This window comes from Molothrus aeneus, chromosome 2, assembly GCF_037042795.1.
Source record: "Molothrus aeneus isolate 106 chromosome 2, BPBGC_Maene_1.0, whole genome shotgun sequence".
Classification (NCBI taxonomy): Eukaryota; Metazoa; Chordata; class Aves; order Passeriformes; family Icteridae; genus Molothrus; species Molothrus aeneus.
This window is the reverse complement of record NC_089647.1, coordinates 47,416,782-47,441,827: the sequence shown is the minus strand read 5'-3', so window position 1 is coordinate 47,441,827 and position 25,046 is coordinate 47,416,782. Positions and strand designations below refer to the sequence as shown.

Here is a 25,046-nt window from a genome sequence, read left to right as displayed (position 1 = left end):
GGCTGAACTGCAAAACACAGCAATATTCATAAGCTGGTGATGCATTCCCAGTCACTGTGCACTTCAATGGTCCCAAGCTCCCACTTCTCATCACACTGTGCTTTCTTCTCAGCAGTACTGGTGTTTGAGGACAGAAGCTATGGATTTATGGAGAGCAATTTGTATAGCAAAGATGATGCACAAGTGTATGTGGTGATGAACTCATCTGCACAGCAAAGAGGTAAAATCAAGGTTCCCTGCAAAATCACAAAAACCCTTTGCCACTGGGCTTCAGAAAACATTTCACCATGGAGGTTCCCCAGGATCAGGTCACAGGGAATCAAAATAACTGCTTTCATGTAAAGTGAGAAAATCACTTTGTTGTTACTTTTCTTGTACTACTTACCAACTTCCTCCCTGATCTTTTCAAGCTCGACTCCTAACTCCTTTATTTTCACAAGGGCATTTTCATTCTGTTTAAGGAAAAAGAGAGAAAAATATGTATAGTACCCAGTTTTATCCCAGATAAGCACTTTCACATGTTCATTTAGTAAAGCAGATTAGATTGATTCCTCATACTACTTTTTTTTTTAAGGGGATTTTTAGGGGAGGGGAGTGGGATTATAATGAACTCATTCAGTTTTTAAATCAAGCTTAGGGGCTACAACTCATGGGCTACCAGTATCTTGTATGTCTACAAGTACATGTACACATGACAGTGCAGAATCCTCTGTTAACTCCTATGTGTCTACAAAGACATCTCTATTTTTTAATAATTTTGTGGTCAATCTGTGCCATATCATTTATGGCTGGACTGCATGTACAAGATGGATTTATTAAAACTTAAATTTTTTTCATCTGTTTAAGCCTGCATTTAACCACCTCCAATCATATTAATATGTTCACAGAGTCAAACTTACAGAGCAGATTGCTGTACTCACACCATTTTATGCATGGTGAGCATTCCCATACAAACACCACTAATAACCTGATGGTCATGCCCATCTCCACATCTATTTCTGTGATCTTGTTTATTTATTAGGCTCCTTTCCTTGACTAGTTTCAAAAGAAATCTGAATATTTAAGAAGTAAAACAGATGAATTGGCTAAAGGAAAATTAAAATGTATTTACATGAGCAATGTTAAGGTGTTATTACCAAAATGCAAGGACTTTGACAGCAGGTACCTGACTAGTGCTGTGCCAACTGACAAAATTCTTATCTCCATCCACTGGAGTCTGATTTAGTACAATAAATCCCAGCATGGCAGTTCAATCATATGGGCACTTTAAATTGGGATGTATCATGAATCATATTAGAAAGAAGACAAAGGAATGTACCCTGCTGGGAAGATCACTAATGATTAATAAAACTAGATCAGGTTACTATAAATATGTCCCGGGTTAGAAAAGGTCAAGAATCCTTAAAGAACACTACAGAAAAATCATATTCAATACAAAAAGCAGTGCAGTAGTAAATTGGATTAAAAGGAGTCCTAGAAACCAAATCTTTCTGTATTAAGCAAGCAAGACTAATAAAAATCTAGGGCACAGACAGGATTAGTTTGGCTGCAGGATACATAGCAGACAAGATAGCAAGTCAGTTTTATATTACAGAAATGAAAGTGGAAAAAAAAAAATCAGAACTTAATGTTTCTGGGTATTTTTCCTGCACCTAACTTTTAACTCTGTTAAGAGAAATAACACAACTTCATTTCTAGTAATACCAGAATAATAGAATCTGGACTTTGAATTAATCCCTTACATACTGCCCTTTTGGGTTGATTTCCACCAGATTCAAACTACATCCTTTCCAGAAAGTTTGCTGTAAATGGAGTGATAAACTGAACTGATTTGAGAGCCTTGAAGGCTTGAGGAGCCCCAGATGATGTGGGCATCTTTCTTATTCAGTTATGGGCAGAAGCCAGGAGTGCAAGGCCTGGCTCCCCCAGTGACTCCTCCTGGCTCCATACCCTGCTGAGTAATGCACAGGGGGCTGTGTGCCAGGACTGCAGAGTGTCCAGTCCTCACCAACTGCATTAGGCTCAGAATAAAATTATGTGGATTCTTATGGATTTCTTTTTCCTAATTAGTCAAAAAGTTATGAAAAAAAAAAAAAGTCCAGATAAATACAGCCTGATACAGTAAAAAACCAGATTTCTTCACATAGATTCCCAAACCAGCAGCCTTACAGGAGTAAGGTTTCCCCTTTTGGAGAATACCATTGCATCTGCCCATATGGTCTGTTTAACTCACTGGAGTCATTTTCAGAAGTGCTCTTGACAGACTGCCAGGCCTGGTGCCCTTGAAGGCGGGTGCTCAGGGATATACTGGATGCAGGACTTGGAGATGGGAAGCACCCACTCAAATTACCAGCTCTCATTCTTTGAAACAGAAGCCATTCAAAGCAAGGGAGCTCTGCACAAATCATTGCCAGCACCTACTGATAAGCAAAACTCAATAGGATTGTTAAAAGCAAGTAAAACCTCCATTTTTGGGGAGAAAAAGCATTAAAAATTTTGATTCCCCATAAGAAATATTACAGGCTCCACATTTTACATGATGTTTTATCTTGGATAAGGTTTTTCCTTCCCTTGAGGACATTTGGTGGTGGGATCCTCTCCAAAAATGTGGAGAACTGCCATGGTGCCAGCTTAACTGTGCTATCCCATAACTCCATCTCCAGGATGGGCACCAAGCCACCAGGGCAGTGGGGGTCATGTCTGCCTCCCACCATGCTGGGGCTGTGGTTTCCAGAGCAGAGCAGCCCCTGGGGCTTCCTTTGGCAGCCAGATCAGCACAGCTCAGGTGCCTTGGCTGTCATTTTACTGCTCTGCCAATACTTCTTGCACTGTGTTTTATTTTGGTCAGAGCTTCCTGTCTGCTTTTTGGGACCTCATGTTTCCTGGGAGATCAGATGTGCAAGGGTTGCCCTCAGTGCCAAGGCCTCCAGTAATCCCTCTTTCTCAGAGGGTTCTTCTGGAGAGCAACAGCACAAGTCTTTATCTTCCTCTTGTGGAAGAGCAGCGAGGTGCAGCTTTGGCTGATCATCAAGACAGCCTCATGGTTTCCTGGATGTGCAGTGAACTCACAAATCCCTGACATCCTCTGTAACTGCAACCTGCTTTGCCAGTGTGACACGATGGGTTCAGCCTGCACAAGCTCCTGTGACACTGTAAACATGACAGCAATGCAAAACAAAAGAGCCCCTGCTGGTTATCAGCAGTGTGGCTCTGCAGATAACCAGCACTCCACTGTCAGTGTAGCCAGGGAACTGGGAATGCCAGAGCTAAGGAAACCAAACATTACAGTAGGGCAAATCTGGATCTACTTTGGAATGTAAAGCTACCACGTTCAGTGCTGAGATTCCTATACATCCACTGTCAAAACATAAATGCAATTCAAAACTTCACAAGCACACAAGGAAAACTTCCCCAAAACAAATGGATAAGAAACCAAGTCAAGAGGATGTCCCATTGGGTTAATCAGTCTTCATCAATTATCTCAACAAAGTATTTGAAAGAGAAGACAGGGTAAGAAGCAGTAGAGCAAAGAGTTGAGGTGCCCTCCCAAGAGTTTTGTGTCCACTAAGGCTCAGCATATCAAAGGAGCTTTGCAGGGATTCTCTACTAGGTCATCACTTGGAGTTGAGCCATTGCAGGTGAGCATCCAAGGGCCAAATCTAACTCAGGTTTAATAAGGTTCATTGATTGTGCACACCTGTTTTCAGTAGGTGAAAAGATCAGAGACCCCGTAAGGAGATTGTGCAAATATCCACCATTTCCAGTGCAACAGTTAAATGGCAAGGAAGAAAAAATATTACTTTGATGTGGTCTGGAATTCCTTTTTTTATGCCCAAAAATGTGAGACCAAAACAGTGTATTTTGCACAAATCAAAATGTCACATTTACTTTTCACATACTTTTAATGAATGATGGACTGCATTACTTTTTAGAAAAATGATGACAAAGGTCTTCTGTTGGCTGCATCCCAAGAAATTACTCTGACAGTGAAGTAATTTTCATAAAATAAGATTACACTCATGATGGAGATGAAGAAAAACATCTTCCTCATTCCTGAACTCTGCAACATAATGATTAAGTCTTGTGCCTGGAATATGTCCCATCTCTTCAGACAGAAAGAAAAGTAGAATAAAACAGGCAGAATGAGATGTTTGTCCTACTGCTCTGTTGAATAGAAGACACAGTAGCAACTCTATCCTATCATGAGCTCTGTAGCACACAGATGTCCCAATATTTTTCCTGTTAAAGGCTTGATGTTGGACAGCATTTCAGCAAGTGAAACAGACATCAAAAATGGCACATGTGAGTTCTCAATTCAACCAAAAACATGCTGAGGATGGACTGAGGCATGACTTACATCAGTGCAAGGCAGGTAGTCAGCAGGTAGGCAGAGGTGTAGGAATAAAACAGGAATTTGTACAATTAAATAACAGTGGCCAAACCTAGCAGTGCAACTCAGAAAAAAAAAATCAGCTGAATTTAGATATAACTGCATGCAAGGACCTAGAAAAATAACTTGGTAGGAGAAGTCATAATATGGACCTGAGCATGGGCAAGATGCTGGTGTTGCCCAAACAGATTAAGAGAGGAGGTAGTGATGAAAGCTTGTGGGCAGAGGCTGAATGGGGCACTGAGCAGCCTGATCTCATTGAAGATGTCCCTGCTCATTGCAGTGGTCTCAGACTAGATGAGCTTTAAAGGTCCCTTCGAACCCAAACTATTCTGTAATTCTGTGGTTCTATGAAGGGCTCTGCTTTAGTTGCATGGAGCTTCCAGATGACAGGTAGACTCCTCAAGGAACATCATCAGGGAGACAAGTTGAGATTTTAACTTGGACCAGGAATAACTGAGGGATGGGGAGGCAGATTTGAGGTTTGCCTTAAAGTCTCTCTCCTCTGAGAGCTATAACTCAACTGAGAGGTACTAATGAATTAGAAATACTAATTAAGTAAACCTCCAGGTACTTTTTAACAATAGGTAAGTAATAGTACACCCATCATAGAAATGGAAATGGGTCAGATCAGGCAAGGAACAACAGAAAATTGCTCAGACCCACAGAGGAAGTCACCAGCAGCTAGGAAGCAAACATGGGAACCTGGAGTTACCTTCCCAAACTGACATGACTCTCCACCCTGCCAGCTTACATGTTTGCTTATATTCTAAGATCCAAATGCATGTACAGTGTCTCCACTGTACAAACACTTCTCAGTTCTCCACAGTATCTCTTAAAAACTCTCTGCACACAGATGCTCTGTGGCATTTGTTATTAAAACTGCTTCTCCAGAACAGCTGTCTTCTATGCAGAGCTTTCAAAATACTAAAAAAAAAATCCCTGACCTGCAAATGGTGCTTAGTCACTGTTGTGCTGTATTCAGACCTCCCTGTGGCAAGGTACTACATTATAATTGGAAAGAGAATAATAAACATTGGGAATTCTCTTGTACCAATAAATATTTCAGATGACACTTGTAGAAGCAATAACTGAATCCCACTGCAGCTGATACTCAAAATTACCTACAATCTTCCTTTAAAAAGAGGTGTTTACAACTGCTGTTCAATCATGCTAGTCGTCAGGTAATCCTTCTTCATAACACCCTTTAGGTTAAAGTTTGGTTAAAGTTTACAAGCATTTAGATATTTCACAGTGACTGCACTTTGCCAAGTTTTATGTTAACCCTCACATTTTTCTTAACCTGGTTAGTAGCATATCTCAAGCTATATTTGAACTATCATTAGGTAAATGGGAGACACTATCAGTTTGTAATTTAACAGTTATATGAATATACCATAAAGCCAAACTCTAACAGAATACATTGCACAAACGTGTTTCTGCCAAGATATTTTCTATTAAGCAAATTAAATGCATATATTCATTTTCTCACTCTTCTGTACATAAAACCCAGGCAAATTTCCAGAAGAATAATGAGAAAAACTATGTATTCAAAGTGTCCCACAACTTCTCTTGCACATGCTATTTTCCTGTTGGCAGTAGCTCTCTATGTACCTCTGCACTGACATTTCTTACATGACCCATTTTGGTGCCTAGGAATGTGTTTGATTTAGATTCACACAAAGGTAAGAAAACAAGTAGTTTTGTCTTGTTTCGCTTCTCCTAGACTGGAGGGTCATTCCTCTGTTGGAGATGTAAAACTTTAGGACAGCTAGAGACTGAATAATCTCTCTTCAAACTTTAAAACTCTCTGCAAGTTTCCTTTATAACTTGTACTCCACAGGGCTATTAAAAATGTAAGAAAAGCAGAGCAAAACATCAAACCGACTGTTGCTACAGAAGATGCCAGCAGTCCCTCCTTGCTTCACGAGCATCCAACCCTTCCATTTAGACTGCAGGATAAACTTATGTAAGGCACTGCAGTGCATGAGAAAGCGACACTTAGACCTGTCCCTGGTGAAGGGGAGATCAGCACACTGCAAACAAGCCGAGCATCGCTCCCCTCTCCGCCACCCGGGAAGCGCATCCGCCACCGACCCCAGCGACAAGCAGCAGCACAGGCTCTATCACCGCTATGGTCCATCCCTTTCCCTAAAGGACTTAAAAAAGAGGCAAAAGTACCGTCTCGTCCTCGCACAGAGAGGGGGGAAAACACGTGGAGCAGCATTTGCCCATCCTGGCAGGACAGCCGCCCACCGGACCGACAGCCGCCGGACTGCCGCCAGCCCGGCCCGGAGCCGGAGGATGAGCCCCGGGCGGCGACACTGTCAGAAAGGGATGTCACGTCCCGGCGCGCCGACACCGGCCAAGGGGACCTGTCACCCTGGTGCCTCCCGGGGCGCCGCGGGATGCCGGGGCCGGGGTCGCGGCGCCGGGAGCGGGGAAAGGACGGTGCCGCGGGGCGGGCGGCAGCGGAGCTCGGCGGGTTCGGCCCCCGGCGAGCGCTGCCCGCTGACCGCCCTGCTGCTCGCCGCTGGATCCGGCCTCTCCCGAAAAAGGCTGCTCCGGCTGGCAAAGGCTTGCCCACAGCAGGGCACGTCCAGCAGCGCCATCGCAGGGAAGTGCCGGGGCGGGCGGCTGCGGGACGAGGCTGGAAACTTCGCAGCGACAGCCCCAGAGGCGCTGAAACCCGAGGCTGAGCCTGGGCTCTCAGCCGGGGTGGCGCTGGGTTCTCTCTCCTCTTCGTGTCGCATCCACGGCCACCGATGAGCGCGGTCCCCGTGCTGCGCACCCGCTCGGATGGCGCCTTTAAGCCAAGCGGGTCCCGGCTGGCTGCCGGCGCTGTTGCTGTCCCGCAGCGCTCCCAAATCCGCTCCCGGATCTGCCGCACTGGGCTCCTCCCGGCCGCCGTGCGGGTCCCGCGGCTCTGCGCTGCTCTGCGCTGCTCTGCGCGGCTCTGCGCGGTCCTGCCGGCTCTGTGCGGCTCTGCGCGGTGCTGCGCGGCTGTGCCGGCGCGTCCCCGGGCGAGCGCAGCGCTGCGCGGCTCCGCAGGCCGGGCGCTGCCTGCCAGCGCTCGCTCCAGGCTGCGGCACCGGCCGCCAGCTGGTCCGCCGGCCGTGGGGGTGTCCCCCTCTCCTGGGTGTCCCCCCATCCCGGGTGTCCCCCTGGTCCCCGAGATGCTCTAATCGCCCCGAAAGAACTCTTCGTGAAGTCGTTTAGTTAAATCGTGAGGACGATCAGTACCCTCGCTGACTCCTCATAATGGCAAAAACAGTATCTCTGCAACGTACTCAGAGACTTCTGTAAGTCTCAAGGGCTGGCATAAATTTTTGCCCCTGCATTTATAGATTTACATCACAAAACCTAACCTTAAGCTGCCTATACACACGGGTGTGCTGTATATATCCGGTCTGTATCAGTTTGCCCACTAGGAACACATTTTCTTGGCTGGACCCAGGACATGGAGCTGCAGCAGCCTCATTTCTCCTGGGCTGCTGCCTTTGGCATGGCATATTTACATAACAATTTTCCTCTAACAATTTACGTTAAAGGCAATGCTGGGAAAGGCAAAAGAGTTCAATGACTCATACCTAAGGTGGTATTTGTGCTTCGTCCACTGTTTAAACCTGAAAGCCACTATTTTCCTGAAAGCCAAATCACTACCAAACATACAGAAAAGTGACATTGCCCGTACTGCTGAGCAGCTCTGCCTTCTGCTGGGAAAGATGCTCAAGTCTGTGCTTCTCTGGATAGATGTTTTTGTTTAAATGTTTGTTCAACTGTGACTGGTGATGCACTAAGTGGTTTTAAAAATAGTAGGAGCCAACAAGAATGTCCAACAAAACTGTGTTAAATTACATTTAAATTCTCAGGTAACTTCAGTCTGTGTCAACTGAAAATATTAAAAGTGAAACTTAAATTAAGCAGAAACCATCTGTTGTCCTTCTGGCAAGGGTGAATTGAGGTCCCACAGGCTGATTTAGGATTGATAAGGGATAAGGATGTGCTTGGGAAAGCTTCTGGGCTCTTTGGTCAGCTTAGATCCTTTTGGAGAAAGTAAGACTAAACTCAGTTTGAATTAAACCTCATCTTTCAGGTCAAGGTGTGTAGCATTAAGGTGAGAAAAGACCAAAGTTAAGAAAGCAAATGGAAAAAATAAACTATTTTAAAGAGCAGTTCCTCAGTCAAACACACAAATGAGGAGGATGAAGAAAGAATTTAGGAGGGGTCTCTGTGGTGGCAGCATGTGGACAGGGTGGTTACTGCATGGAGGGCTTTGAGCACACACCTGAAGGCAGCAATGCCTTGGGAATTAAGGATACAGAAAGGGATATGAGCATAACTGAGACAGGAGCAAAATACTCAGCAAAGCAGGCACATCCAAGGAGAGGCCAGCCCCTACACCCAAATTCTATGAGAACTGACACTTTAAACAGCAGGTTCAAAATAAGGTTTTAAAATTATTGATTCTTAATTTTAAACTGCAAGAGCCATCTGCCTGATTTCAGTAGCATGTGGCACTTGGATCAAATACTGAGAGGAATAATATTTTAAAAACACCCTGTTAAGCACAACAGGGCACCAAAGGCAGATAGATCCACATCAGTGCAGACTGCTGCCTCTGTACACCAAAATAATTGCTATCTTTAGATAAGGGTAATATTAACTCCCACCTATTGGGGACCAAGTGACCACGTGGTGCCACCACCACAACATTGATCATCAGTCTGGGAAAGATTTGGGAGTTGCTGAAGAAGTGTTAAGAGGGGAGGAGGCCTTTGGGGAAGAGGACAAGGAGTTGCAGTAAATGGAACTATTGGGCTGAGTGGAGATAATGAAGAGAGCTGTTCAAAGAATCAGTCCTGGGGGCAAGTTATGTCATTCACTTTTGACCCTGGTCAAATATTAGTGAATGCTAATGTGATGGTGGGATGCACTGTCCATCAAGGGGAGATGCTAAAACACCAAGGTGAGAGAGTTAAAACACCATGCTTGTCAAGCTGAATGCTATTTAGGGCTATAGGGGCAGTCAAGATAAGAAATACAGAATACTGAGCAGTCCAAGGTCCCAATCACAGGGACAAATACCAGGAAATTCAAGTAGAAGATGGAAACTCATCAGCTGGAAATAACAGCAAAAACCTGTGTTGCTTATCCAGTCATGGGATAAATAAGAATGATGTCTACTGTACAGATCTGAATAAAGCAAATACAGCCTTAGGTTCTTGGAAATGCTAAGAGGGAAGTTTAAGTGGTTCAAGAAAAGCCACAGAGAGATCTCACCTGAAACCTCAGATGGTTCTGGTTCCCCATATTTGGGGGATAGCAGTTCTGAGGCAGAGAATATATATAACTTACACCACTGGAGGGGTGCCATGTAAATATACATCTGCTTCTTCTATGAAAACAACAGCAAAGTTGGAAAATTACAGCTTTCTATAAATATAGGGAGAACAGTAAGAGAGGCAGAAGTACTTCAAAGTAAAAAAATATATTTATGTAAGGGTAAAAGGGTGTGAATTTGGGCATACCTAAATCACCAGAGATTCTGAAACAGTCCTCTGGTAGAAACAAAGGAAAATATAATGACTTTCAAGCTGAAAATCAATCATTTTAGGGAAGAAGTTATAGGGTTTGGCAACAGGGAGGATCTGGATTTGATGACCTGGAATGAACTTTGCTAGCCTTTCTTTTCCATACCAATATATTGCTATGGATTTTGCTGATGGTCCACACCCAGAATGTGAATGTGCCTCTGCCAAACTGCTTTGCATGGAGCTCTGTCCCAACAGATCTGGCTCATATTTCCCTTCAAGGCAGAATGAACAAGTCTGTGGATAAGAGAGATCAACATGGGCTGGGAAAACCTGCACTGTTAGTTAAAAACAACATTCTTCATAAAAGCGGTGGTTTTGCTTCATTACTGGAAAGAGAAAATACAGGTAAGTTCCACAAAGAAAGATGTTCCTTATGTAAAGGATTAGCAACAAACCTAAGAGGAAAGAAGTCTTATAAATTTAGATTTTAAAACATAAAAGTAATTGCACAAGACAAGTGACTTAACAGGGTATGTTTTACAATATTTATTGACTTCAGTGGAAACACAATGTAGTTAGCACCTGACAGGGTAAGGCTCCTAGGCAATTAAAGGCCATGGAGGATACCTGCATGTTCCTAAACGTCCCAGAGGAGTGGCTCAGTCTATAAACAACCTATTCTAATGGTAAAGAGGCACCATGGGCAGCAATTTTTCCCTACAGTGACAGAATCAATGCTTTCCTCCACGATGCACATAATACTATGCCTATTTACTGCCCAAGCAATTCCAATATTTTACATCTATCTGAACTAAACTGACAGAGGTAGGGATAAATTAGCCATATTATATAATTTACTATGGTCCCCAAATGGGGCACATTATTCTCTTTAGCTCCATAATGGTCTTTATGTATCAGTGCATACATTCTGCTCTGTAGAGAATAAACAATCAATCATCAGAGTCCTATACATATATTCTAACATATATAAGAAGATTTTTATTCCTAACCATTAGTATCTGATGTTTCCCTATTTTATGGAGGCTGGCTAACCTTCCTGGAAGAGATAAAGTGCTTTCCCTGGATTTTCACAGTGCAAAGATGTGGCAAAGTGTGAAGATGGAGATCCATGGAGAAGGAAAAACAGAACTGAAGACTGGGGAAAGCTCTGGGAGATAAAGGTAGTAATGCAGAGCTATGTGTGTCCCAGAGCAGGAGAATCCTCAAGGGAACTGCATAGTATTCATCCTTTATGAAATGCTGGAAAGCCTTGCTGAGGGGCATAGCATGTGAAGTAAGTCATTTAATTTGAATAGATAACACTCTGAGGGCATGAGCAGCAAAAGACAGCACAGGAAATGTGAAGGAAATTTTTTTGCAAGAGGACTGCCAGCTCTAGGAATTAGTTGATAGGGCAGTATCCAGTGCTTATGGAAATAAACAAAAGAAGCAAGGAGAAAGTCGATAGTGGTGAGGACCAAGGGGACTGAAGGCAGCAGCATGGGGATACAGAGAGAGATTATTGGGAGAGAAGGCTGAGGTGAGGCATACCAAAAGTTCAAAACCTTCTTCACCTGGTAAAGAAACAAAAGTACAGATTCAAAAAAAGAGATGAGACTAAGGAGAAAGGAAAGATTGTACTGCAGGTGGCGTTTCAGAGGACAAAGGGACATGCAGTGGGGAAGGGAGACAAGGAACAGGAGACTGCAGGAATGAGGAGAGACGTGACAGTCAGATGCAGAGGAGCTGGTGCACGACTGAGACACTGCAAAGTCTGAAATGTCTCAGCTCTGGAGAGTGATGGATAAGCCAGGCTATCGGCAGCTGCCGCCTCCTGGCATTCTCTGCCGTCAGCAGCGGGAGGCGACGGTGACACCGACACTGAGCACCCCAAGGGACGGCATGAGGAGGAGCCTGGCTGGCGGCACTCACTGGGGGCAGGACTTCGTCTGAGGCAGTGCAGAGGCAGAATAGGGCAATGCTATTCCAGCAATGCATTTTGAACAGGAGGCTCAGAAAACGATTGAGTGGCATGCCAAAAACAGGAGAGCAAGGCAAGGAGAAGGGACATCCAGCACATTTTATGTGATTATCACAACCTATTTCTCTGCATGTCCTCTCTTCAAACACTGTTACAGTTTGTGTGACAGAACATGCAGGTGGACTTTGTCAGAATTTTGATATCTACGAGAGGGCAGTTGAGTATACTGACAGAGTTGCAGACAAGTAGGAAAACTGAATCTATTTTTCAATAGGCCAAACATTGCCCTCAAAGACTGAAATTCATTTATTGTCAGTATTGTTAATTCTTCAATTCTGCAAGCAGTAAAATTAGTCTAAATTCTCTTTCCAATTTCACTTACTGAAATTTCCAGTCACGTTGTATTTCTGTGAGTGCTTGAAACCAATGAAGATGAGTGCTGCTGTCAAAGGAAGTGTTTTAATCTTCCCCTCTCCTGGTCACTTGTTTTATCCCAGCTTCCTTCCTTACAGTCCCTCAAGTGTTTGGGCACTGAATCAGATGGGGGTTAAAACTAAAGCAGGGATAAAGTGGTGAATTTGGGGAGAGTCAACTTTGCTAGCACAAGGCCAACTTCCCTAGGACAAGGAATGGAGGCCACACTCTGCTGTTAGCCAGGAGGAGAATCCTGTCACAGGAATCCTGAACGCTAATCTGGTCAGACTGAAAACTACAGTGGAAATAAGGAGAGCAAATACATTCACTATTACACTTCACTTTCCTTGCTGGAGGTGCATTACAAGTTTTCTCTGACACAGCTCTCTCATCAGCAGCACAGTTCTCCACATTGCTTTCAGACATACACACGTGGTTCATTACTTTCCAGGTTGGGGTTGTTTATTTTTGTTCTTGCCTAACTTAAAATAAAATAAATTCAGAAAATGTAACAGCAATTTCGGGATTTCTGAAGTCATGAGCAGTCAGGAATGAGTTTCAGTGAGATGACTCAGCTAGAGCTGAAAGTTATGCCAGATGGCCCCAGAATGGCAATTTCCCTTGGATTTACAGTGAGGTTTCACATTTTGTGCATTACTCAGTGCCATGAGGTTTTAATGATCCTCAGGCAACTTATATGGAAACAAATGTTTTTTAATATAGTTTTTCAACTGTACAATTATGCTATTGCATATTTGGATGAATAGAATGTTTACTCTAGAATTTAACAAATTAACACAGACTACATGCCCTCTGTTTCTCAAGTGAGAGAGCCCAGCCAGATGACTCCTTTTTAAATTCAGCTCTCATAAAAAAAGAATGTGAGGATCTAAACAGTATTCCTTCAGAGTTTTGTTATTTCTGCAAGTGTAGCCTTACATTTATTTTAGTGTCAGTAGCTTGCAAGGCCATGGATTAAAATTCATGAGAGAACAATGCTTTATTACTATGTTTTCTAGTTCTTGATGTCTAGAACAGTACAAGTAAGCATTCCAAATGAACTAGCTCTTGCTGTCAGGGAATTCATGCTTCCTCATATGAAATATCATTTATGCACCAAGATCACAAGGAAAAATGCATGTTTTCACTGAACTCCTCACCTGCTCTCTACCCAGGAATACATCCCCTGCTAGGCTATATCTAAATTCCAGACCCCTGAGTAGCTGCAAGAATGGCAGATGGCCATTTTCTTAAATCAACTTTGCAGAGAAATGTTCCCTTCTCCCAACAGTCCTCTCTCTTTCACTCCCAATTTACTCTGGGCCAAAGCCAGTGACAACTTCAAGCTGCTGTACTTTGAGGCCAAGCAGAGCAAGGCACAAGTGCTGACATTCTATGACAGCAATGTCAGTGGCAAAATATTCCTGCAGATTTACATGGACCAAGTTTCTCCTGTTGGAAAGATTCTCAGTGCTCATGTACTTACCACCAATATTGAGAATTCAAACTATCAGTTGTGGGCTTGGGAGGTTTTTACACAAAGACAACATAACTCAGATGATTTTTAGAAGTAATTTTAGAAATGCATCATTTATACTAACTCCTTTGTAGCTAGAGCTGGTTTTAATAAATAATAAATGACAAATGATAATAAATGATAAATAATAAACAGTTCTCAAATCATTATAATAACCACACCACCACCTTCTGAAGTTACGGCATGCGAGAAGTGATTGCAGGAAGCTGCACGTGAATTAGTTCTCAGGGGTGAGACAAGGCAAGAGAATTTCAGGAGGATTGCAGCTGAAACCTTTTAGAGTTCATTTCTGGAACCAGACAGCCCAGACCTGAAAGGGGGTTAAGCAAGAGACAGGTTGTGTGTTGGGTACATGATCCAAAAGTGCAGATACATACTCTTGGATGGCTGTGAGGACACAAAAGGACTATCAAGGAAATAAACTTTCCACTTGAAAGGATAGCAAAAATGTCCAAGGAACACAATAATTCCCATTTATATATATATATATATATCTTTGGGTCATGGCCTGTCTAATCTAGATCTGGCATCGAGCCATGATTATTGCCAGAAAATTCAGAAGGAGCAAGTTACCCTGCATTAGAGAGTGTGATGAAAAGCTGTTCTGCATGGAAAATTCATCTTAACATCTATCTGAAAAAGGCTTCCAACTTTAAAATAGGCATCTCCTCTCTAACATGTATTACTCCACCAAATATTAAATGTCAAGATATTCTTGCTACCTACAGAACTTAGTAGACTTTAAGGACAAAGGGATGGTTCAATCAAATAGTATGTTTTTTTTTAATCACAGGACATGATATTTTACACAGATGCTGTTCTATAACTACATTTGATGAAAACATCCCCTCTCTAAAGGCATACATTGGCAAACTGCTGACATGAAGGCGAGGATTTGCTTTCTCTTCTCACAGTGGTTTCTTCTAATAAGTGATCATCTCTAGTCCTAAAAGTCTGTGCTTCCTTCATGTGTTGAAGCTGCAAAACTTCTGCAAAAGTTTAGCAGGGGTTTCTGCTAAACTTTCCCCTGATTGGGGGAAAGTGCTTTCTGGTACACAGCAGTACCTCCTTATGAGAATTATTCTGCTCTGCACTCAAGCCACTTTGCCCTTTTTTGCAAACAAATCAACAGTTCTCTGCTGTCTCTCACAATAAAGGGATTTTTCCAATTTTTCCAAACTTAAGAATTGCTTATTGCTTGTTTCTTTTTCCTCCCCTTTTTTTTCATTGTCTTCTGAAGATGCATGAGCAGCAGTGCTCAATGTCTACATTCAGTATCAGTCTCCCTAGTGCTGAACATGCAGGTGTTGTCACGGCCTCACTTCTACTGGCTGCATCTCTGCTTACTCACCCAAAGATCTTGACAGCTTTTCTTAGCACATGTTCACAATAGGAGCTCACATTGATTTGTGCTGACCCCAGAAACTCTAATTACTCCTGGGGGTTACTCCCTGCCAGCTGATGGCCAAACCACAGTTCCAGGCAGAGCTGGTTTCAGCCTGGCTTTGCTGCATCCATCACTCAAACCAGTGCGGTGGGAATGTGAGCGTGTTGGTTTTATATGCTCAAAAGTGCAGGCAGCTTGCACTCCACTCATCAAATATGTGGCTCTCCAGCTGCTGAAATCTGTAACCACAATCCACATGGACTGCAAAGGAGATATGAAACTGTACTTGAAAAATTGAAGATCAAATCAGAATTTATAAAGGAAGTGCTGCATTTCTGTCAGCATGTCTATACAAGAGGATTTTGCAGACATGGCACATGGCCTTGACACACATAAGGGGAAGTAGTTCTCATGGATATCTGCATTTTCAAGCCCTGCTTTGCACTGGGACAAGCTCCCATCTGCCGAGAATTTTGATCAACAGGGAAAGTTCCACTACACTGCTGCAAAGTCCCTCTTGTGCATCAGCTCAGAATGCATCTGCTGATGGATCTACATGAGAGGACTTGTGATATTTACACTGTCAGCCCCTGGGACTGCACAGTAATTTTGGAGAGACAGGGAGTTACATCAGCAGAGTGTTCTAGCTTAGGACTTTGCAGTGGTGAAGGAACACAGTAAATAATCTGAAGTCTTTCTACAAATGACATTTAAAAATGCCTTTGGGGCAGGGGAAAGAAGACAGAACATTTTTTTAAGTGCATCTAACACTCAGCAACTTCTAGTACTTCATTTTAACTAAAGATTGGTGAAATTGAGTTTTACATGAAACAGAAGATATTCTAATTATGGGAAAAAAGACTATGGGACTATGAGAAAGAAGTTCAAGCATTATATATGAATGGCACCTATATAAATATATGGTATATATCCAACTGTTCCCTATTTATTTCTAAATTAATCTTTTTCATGTATTTAGCCATTGCTTTGTGTGTGTTATGCTCCTTTGTAATGTGTTTGCTTTTAAGAATACTAGTTAGCAAGAGGTGAAAGCAAAAAAAATCAGGCCAAATATCTGGAAACTTGTACCAAATCAGGAGAACTCTCTGTTTTTTACTGTCAGAGCAGAAAGAAATCCCAAAACCTTTTTCTTTTGCAACATGGATCCCACTGGAAATGCAGAGATATCTGGACAACATCCAGTCCCTCCTAAACATTTTCCTTCTACTTTCCAGGGCAGAATAACTCCTCAGACACTCACACCTATCAAGCATATCTTTCCCTAACAGGCATGTTATCTGTGGGTTGTCATTGCCTCTCCAGAGGGCTGGGGAGCTTTGCCTATCACAGGCCTGCCTTGGTGCTTACCTCCTGCTGCTAAGTGTGAGGCAGCTTAAAGCAGGCAGCTCAGCATTACACAAGTTTTTCCAAGAATCTTCAAAAACCATTTCTAGAAAGGCAGCCAGCTTCAGCTGCTGAAGGGATCACTACTTAACTGTCTTGTGGTCAGACCAATCCCCCAGGCTAAGGGTCAGCCTGAGCAAGGTGCCTATGTCAGGCACAGGAAGAATGTCCCATGTGCCAGGTGATGCAATATTCCAGAAGAAGGGGGAAAACAGCTTTCTGTACTCTGGGGGAAGCCAAGACCCTGCACAGAACTGAAGAGTCGTGGGACCAACAGGGTCCTCCTGCAGCATGCAGCCAAGTGCCTGGGCTACCAAAGCTCAGGTGTATAAAGGCACCTCCAGCCTCAAATAAGGTCCAAGTCCAGGCACCTCTTGGGTGAATGGTGGGGAACCCCAGTACCCCCCAGAGAGCACACCAAAGCTGCCAGGGCTTCTTGTACAATCCATGTGCACACACTCAATACGCCCCCGGAGGAGAAGCATCGCTCTGGGTCTATTCATTGACTGTAGTGTACTAAGCAATTTAAAAAACCCCAACAAAACAAACCAAGGAAGAAATACAGCCAATTTTCCCTCACAGATGAAATGAGAGTGTGGTAATAAGAATAGCTGTGGAGCCTGTTTGCTTGAGAAGCAGCCATCAGCCCAGCAGTGTTGTGAGGACACGTCCTGCTGCTCATTTCTGCAGCTGCCTGGAGCCGTGCGCTCACTGCACCACGGGAACACCAACAAGGGCAGATGGGACAAACCTGTGTGGGTTGTAAAATATTCATCACACCCGTTTGGTGTAAATAAACATGAACAATGGGAGTATCCCTGTCTGCAGAAGGGAAACTGCACCCTGGGCTCTCTTCTGCAGCTCACAGAGCTGCATACACACAACCACTGCTGCCTCTGCACCTCCTGCTGTACTTGGGTTTGCTGGGACTTCTTGGCTGCCCTCACTTTTGCACTTGGGTGACACACTGGCAGGACATCTCACTGTCCAGTCCTCATCCAGTGGTGCCTATCACTGTGACCTGCAGGTGATCCCAGGCCCTCGGGTGCTCTAGCCCTATCCCCCATACAGCCACTGGAAACACAGATCCTCTTCCCAGAGGGTACCTGAAAGCAGAACAAGCATCACAGTGTGCTTGTGTGCATGCATGTTGTGTATCCACACACAAACACCTGCCTATCTTCCCAAATAAATCCCCTAAGAAACTAAATATATGGTACTCTCCAGATTAAGTCACTTTGACACACCAGTTTTCATCAGGCCTTTTCCTGTTTAGATGCTATATGCTCCAGGACTGGGACGTCATCTTTGTGTCATCCTCAAAATGTCCAACACTTGTTGGGATGATGGTGGAATAACAAAACCTTTAATGTCTTAATTTCTATCAGGAATGCTATATAGAACTCAAATATTAACAAAGAGGAATACATTGAGTCAGCCAAGTGCTTTCTGTTTTCAACAAACCCAGTTCAATCCCCTTATCTTTTTGTTCTTTGTTCTGTGTAATTTGATTAAACACAAGCTAATGTTAACTTAAACAGATTGTATTCCACTGGTAAATAAGAAGATAAAAAATTGATTTTTTTAATTGAGGCTAACCTTTATGTTTTGTGATGGCTAAAACCCTAATATTCCTGCAATTAAAAAGCTGGCACATAGTTGGTTTGATGTACATTTAGCATTGCCAGACCTTTATTATAGATAATAAATTGTTCATTTTTTTAGAAGTATTAAGATCACTTGAAAAAGCTGAAGTTCTATTTCACTGATCATTGTTGCCAATATCATTATAATGCCCATATAGGTCATTATTGGACATGTCTTTATTAATGGCTGACCTGAGGGGGATGTAAAACCACCAAACAAAAGTATTGCTGCCAGAGGTGTGAAAATCCCAGCAGGGAAAAGGTAGGGAAGGCCATGGGTGTATATCTGAGGGCAGGAGAGCTCCTGTGATTGGCATCAGAATAAGCAATTAGGTGGTGCCTGAGGTTGGCCACATAGGAAAGAAGGATTTGGATCTGCCAGAGGGACACATTACTGAGAAGTAACCACCAGCAAGTAAATATGTGTCAAGTTACTCAGTGGTCACTGCTTCTTCTGGGAGGGGAACTCGGTATTTGACCTCTCTCTAGGCTGATTCCAACCTTCCTTAGATTTCTGTTCAAAAATTTCATTTTTAAATGACTTCTGAAGATTATCTGTGAGCTGAGGCATGGCCTCCCCCTTAACAGCAAATTTAAAGAGTGACATTTGGTCTTGTTATAAATACTTTATGCACACAAATATGTGTGTAAAACAAGAGATGCGCTGAAAAGTTTGCTTTTGAAGGGAGGCTCTGCTTTTTGACTCTCAAAGAGAGGATGGGATCCCTCTCATCTGGACAGGCCAGGTCTTGTCCACCCCACTGCTAATTAGAGTTATGTTTCCTTATTCACTTCCTGAAAGGTATCTATAAATTTTCATTTGGTAAATATTTCTGTTCCCACATGAAAACAGGAAAATTCTTTAGTTTCTGGTGTGATTAATACTTTCATATATGAACTTTGCACCTACTGATCTACACGAAATTGTAAAGCCTTTGTTCTGTTACATTCTTACTAGAAATCTTGGTAGAATGCCTCTGGGGAGTAATCAATTAATCAATTAAAGGAAAAAAACCTCCAAAAAACAAACCACCAAAAAAGCAAATAATGATTGATCTGAGGATATTTCCTCTTTGCTGTAAGAGAGGAATTTAAAATGCATGGAATTCAAAAGAGGTACACATTTCCATCGATTCCTTTGCTGAACCTAAAGAACAGCAGGAAAGCTCTGTGGTTTGGGTTTTCCCTGTCCTCTGCATGATGAGAGGCCACAGTAGCACTGCACCCTACTACTCATCACTGCTTTTCACACCGCTTCCAATGTGTTGCCAAATCCCTCAAGCTCAGACATATACCCACCCTGGAGGCTGCCAGCATCACAAGAACCACTTCTGACTCTTATGTGCTTTTCCTCTGAATGCAGTATAAAATCAAGGCTGTCAAAGTTAGTTGCTTACACAGAGATCAATAATACAAACAAAAGGAGAAAATAAATCCACTTTTACCTGATGCTTGGCACGCATCCTAAAAATATTTCTCTTCAAGGACAACATGTAAATAAAGAGGCCTTTAATTTTTAATGGCCATTTAAAACTCTTCAAGGGGAACATTAGAATGCCTGGGGCTATTTCTTTTTTATCTCAAAATTTAAAATATTTATGTGTAACTAGCCAAGTGTCTCCATTTATGTGTCTCCAGCCAAGGATACAAACATAGTCTAATTTGTTTGGGTTTTTTTTTTCCAAAAAAAGGCCATGTAACTAAACCAATGCTTCCCAGGGAAGCATATTCTTCCACCTTCCAAAACTAAAATTCACAATTTTGTCACAGCAGTGTCTCTAGGAAGGTCACTGAGGACACAAGGAGAAGCCATGAGGTTCCCTACACCTTTTTCCTTCTGTTTTGCAGGGCCTGAAGTAGAGCTGGCCATGCTGTCTGGAAGCAGTGTAAAATCTCAAAGGATGAGGAGGGGAGAGATACTCAACTGCTTTAAGGTTCCTTTTCCTATAGCCCCTTACCTACTCATTACCTGACTTCTAGCATATATAGCAAATAAGCAGGGGGCCTGCAGAAGGTGATTTCCTTGATTTCACAAACCCCAATCCATTCCTTGGGTAGACTGACCATGTGTAAGCAGCCTGCAGGTCCCATTCCATCAACAGAACTTTCATTGTAATGCTTGCACATAAAGGAGTACACCTCTGGATTCTTACTGCCCTCTTTTACCATAACTAATAGCCCCACATACCAAACTTTGTGCATTTCTCCTTAAAAACCAGTTCAGAAAGCTCTAAATGATGACAGACCTTCTTTCTATTTTTTTTCCTCCCAAGTAAACAAAGTATTTTGTTTTCCTTGCAATACAATGTTTGTGATACATAGCCCTAAACTGTCAGTGTTTGATGAGACCAAAGTGTATTTTTTTTCAGGACACAGAATGAAAATATTAAGCTGCTCTGACTGCTCTGGTCTTCATCAGGAGCAATGAAAAGAATGAACTTGCTCAATACAGGACACGTAGCCTAACTGTAATAGTGAGGAGGGAGGAATGGCACTTTTCTAAGGACTATTCTTGGGCCAAATTCAAACATAATTTGCAAATGCTGGGAAAGCATTACCCCTGAAAGCCAGAAGGTCAATCTTTCTGATAGTGCTGGCTGCTTTCCACTCTGCCAGCAACAGGCACGAACAATAGATATATTTCTCTCGCACTTATTCTCTGAGACATTTGTGAAAATGAACCATTTTCAGCTTAGCCTGAGATAATCCCTTGAAATGTTAGCCCAAATTAATGTTTTGGAGGCAGTGGTGGGAAGTGCCAAGCGACTTATAAACAGCATGACCAATTTTGCCTCTAGCACAAGTGGTCATTAGCATCTGGCCAAGGATGTCACATGACACTGGGTGGCACATTGTCCATTCACAGGACAGGGACATTCCTCTCAAAAAGACACACCAGCACACACCTATTTGTTATCTGAATGAGGGAAAAGGTTTTTCTTACCCATTGTGGATTTTGCAGGATATTCCCGTGTGTGTTTACTTTTCTGGAATAGTAAGAATGTAGTAATACATTCTGGAATGTATTATATATGTATATTATATACACAATATTGTATAGCCATGATCAGATGTGCAGACACACGCTCACACTCTCTGGTTACTGGTAACATGTCTTTCCCAGTCCTGGTAGACACAAAGTTCTGGGATGTCACCAAACACTGCAGTGTTGTCCCAAGTCATGTTCAGAATATCTGAGGATTTGTAGATCCATTTCCCACAGACAAAATCAAATCCATTTCCCACACCTGTCCTGAGGAGTTTCTCCCCTGATGAAAACCATATCAAGAGGCCATGCTGCACATCTGGAAACTCCTCCAGGCCCAAGCAGGAGTACAGGACAGACTACCCCAGCATAACCCTTTCCCTCACCTGCTCCCACCCTTGAGGTCTGCAGCCCAGAAAGGATCCCTTCTCCTCATGTCCTGGAGTTCTAGAGTCCTGCTCTGAAATTTCAGAGGCAGACCTAGGACTGCACTTTCTGCCTGCTGGGGCTGGCTGGATTGCAGAGATCCATTAGCCCAGTTTCCAGGACCTCGGTGCAGTTTGGCCACAACAGCCTTCAACACAAACACTTCTGTGCTGTAGTAGAGATAGGAAAATGGATTTTTCCCCTCCCTTTTTTTTGTCCAGAAATATTTTCTCTCCTGGATTTGTCACTTTGGGTCACTCTCCTTTAGATGGCACTGTTACCACTTCCAAGAGAGATCGCTGCCGGGCACTTCTCTGAACAGGGCTGACACTGGGCCAGGACTGCCACTATCACTGGGTCAGCAAGCTATAGCAGGTCAGGAATGATCCACACCAGGGCTCTGGAAATATCTGCTCTAAAAAGTCTTCCTGGTATCATTCCAGCTCCTGCCAGCCAGTTGTTCACTCTGCCATACCAGCACGGCACAAGGGCTGTATGGCAAGAGGAACATCTGACAACCTTAAGGACAAATTTAATCTGCTCCTCTTCAGAATCAATTTGAAGCAGTTCCAAAAGTCAACAAGAGTCATGTGCATATACGAGGGTCTTAAGCTAACACATCTGCTAATTAAATAATAATTAAAAGCCATGCTCCGCACAGGCACTGCAATCATTACTTTTCATGCTTATGTCAGAACCACTGCTTTAATATCTTTTACATCTATTGCCTCAGTTATCACCTGCTTTGATTGCCAGGCTTTTCCTGAGGATAGAAAATTGTTTTAAGTGGCATTTAATGGGTCTGCATTAAATACTGCTACATGTTGTGCACTTCTAGATGCCAATTAAAAGAATCTTGCCAATTAAGAGCGTTTTCAGCTGAGGAAGAGAGATGATTCCAGGATACCATTCAGCAGTGGTCTGAAACAGTCAAAAAACAAATCCAAAAAATGATAAGAAAATATAATTTATGAAATCTTAAAGCACTCAGAGAAACTGGTGGTGTGGTCCAACACTCTTTATTACATACAACACTCTCTTTCTACACAGCTAAACATGTCTGTTGGACCACTTGCCTTGGTGCTTTCATCAGCTTTGGAAAGAGAAGAGAAACAGTGTGAGCAAAACAAGAGAGCCACAGACACGGGCCTACTTGCACCTACTTACCACCTACACTGGTCCTTAGGCTGTTTTTAAGACTCAGTCCTGTCCTCACTGCCTAGGAGCATATTTTACAACAGAATTTAGGTCCAAATCTGAGAAAAATCTATGTTTTGAACATTATTTTGCTGTCATGTAAGGAGAGAGAGACATTGGACACAAACTACTATCAGTCCAGAAGTGGCTCCCCAGTATCAAAATAGGAGACACAAGAGTGGAACTGCTAGCTGGACAAATCAACCCCAAACTTCTTGGGAATAAGGCTGCACCTTTTTATCAAAAGAATGTTTTTCCTTTGCCAAACTGCAGTTACACTCAGACCTCAATAATTTTGTCTGCAGGGTTCTCAGCAACAGATACACCCAAGTGTTATTATTTTTATCATGTGAAAAGTTGGTTTATTTTTTCCCATGCTGCCCTAACCCAAAGACAGCCAACTCAATTTTGCTCAAGCTTTCAGACAATAATGCCACTTCAGAAAATGTTTACAGATTGTATTTTTGAATGACACTCAAAAACTTGGAAGCCTGTGTCTATGTTGCAAGACAAATGAGTGCCCAGTTACACAACTGCTTGAGTAGTCCCAGATTGTCCCACTGTGTGTAGGCTCCCAGCTTTAGCATCAAATTTAAGAGTGAAGCAGCCTTACTGCTCCCTGGAAGTCTCAGACGAGACAGGCGAGTGACTCAAGCAGAAATTCAGGTCTTTTGTGCTTTAAATAGTCTTCATGAAGTGATCACCTGCCTGCATGCACTAAAAATGGAGCCTAAAGCAGCCATACCTCCTAAAGGAGGTACCACATCTGCATGGATCTGGAACAAATCTACCTAATCCTGCCCAAACCTGAAGGTGCTTAAATTCTACCGGTGTATTATTTTTCACCTCCAGGCACTCAGAGGAGCATTACTGAAATCCCCAGCTGGCCTGAGAAATACAGAGGAGCTGGGAATGTGAGGTGCAGCTGTGCTTGGTCAGACTTTGTGAGGATGCTGTTAAATAAAGACACCTGAGTTGTTCAACTTAGGAGGCATTTTCAGGACAGATCCAATATGCACCAACAGCAGAACAGTCATCTCAAAGCTCAGCTCCAGCAGCTGTTCTCATTTAAAACATATCCAGAGGAGATGAAGGAGATATGAGAGTTCCTTCACAAATTGTGAATGAGGCATGTGATGAAAAATCTCTCCCCAGTGGACAATGGACAAACAAAGCTGAGCTGACAGTGCTCTGCCCTTTTTTATTTCCCTCTGATTTAAACAAGGATACTCCACAGCCAGCTCAGAAAAACCACAAACAAAACAACAATAACAACAACAACAACAAAAAACCTGACAAAACACCACCAAACTAAAAAAAATCCAACAAAAAAAACTCCCCCAAAAAACACAACAAAAGCCTAAATCCACCCCAAAGTGTTTAGAAATACCTAACAAGTCCTGAAATACAGAAATGTCAAGTCTAAAGAAAAATAGGGAGGGGACATCTCCTGGGAAGGTATTTAAAATATTTAGGACATTTTAAAACTCCTTGTTTTTTCAGTTCAGTGAATCTTCTCTGGCAAGATCAGCTCCTACTTAGGGAAAAGTGTGAACCGTGGTTATTTCTTCAAAGGCAACCTTTCCCACTAATATAAAAACCCTCAAAACTAGTATTTCAGAATTTTAAAGACTGACTTAATTTAGGTTTTGTTTCCTTGCTTTTCTTTCTCCCATGTAACACAGAAAATTTATTCTTGTCTTTTCCAAAAGTAGACAAACAGGCCATTAAGGGTATTATCCAAGCCTTGGGTCCTACTGCTGGTGATTGTCTGCCTGTTTTACAAGGTAGCCAGGACACCAGCTTAACCTGGGATGTCATAAAATACATGGGCATGGTGTGAACGACCTCAGAACCCAGCTACATTTCCTAGATCACTAAACAGCTTTTGAAACAAGCAATACCTTCAAGTCTTTCATGGTTATTTTGGTTGTCTTAAAATGTATTCATTTTGACTTGAGTGAATAAATAAGGTTCTCTATTTACCAGCAACATTTTCTTTATGTTCTCTATACCTGCTGAGTGTAATCTTCTGCATGCTGAGATAATGTTATCCTAACATCTTCAGGAACCGCCAACCCTGTGACAGGGACACCCTGCCCGATTCATGGTGAACAGGAAGAGTGGATAATTATTGTGGG

At 42.7% G+C, this 25,046-nt stretch overlaps 1 protein-coding gene across 3 annotated transcripts in view; it reads right to left on the bottom strand.

The window, feature by feature from the left end:
• MTUS2 (microtubule associated scaffold protein 2) overlaps nucleotides 1–25,046 on the bottom strand; it is a 262,354-nt gene that overhangs the window by 24,198 nt on the left and 213,110 nt on the right. For all 3 annotated transcript variants that reach the window (XM_066544874.1, XM_066544873.1, XM_066544876.1), the window contains one exon: nucleotides 386–452. In XM_066544874.1, coding sequence (XP_066400971.1) covers nucleotides 386–452 — 67 coding nt within the window. The remainder of the gene's footprint in view (nucleotides 1–385; nucleotides 453–25,046) is intronic.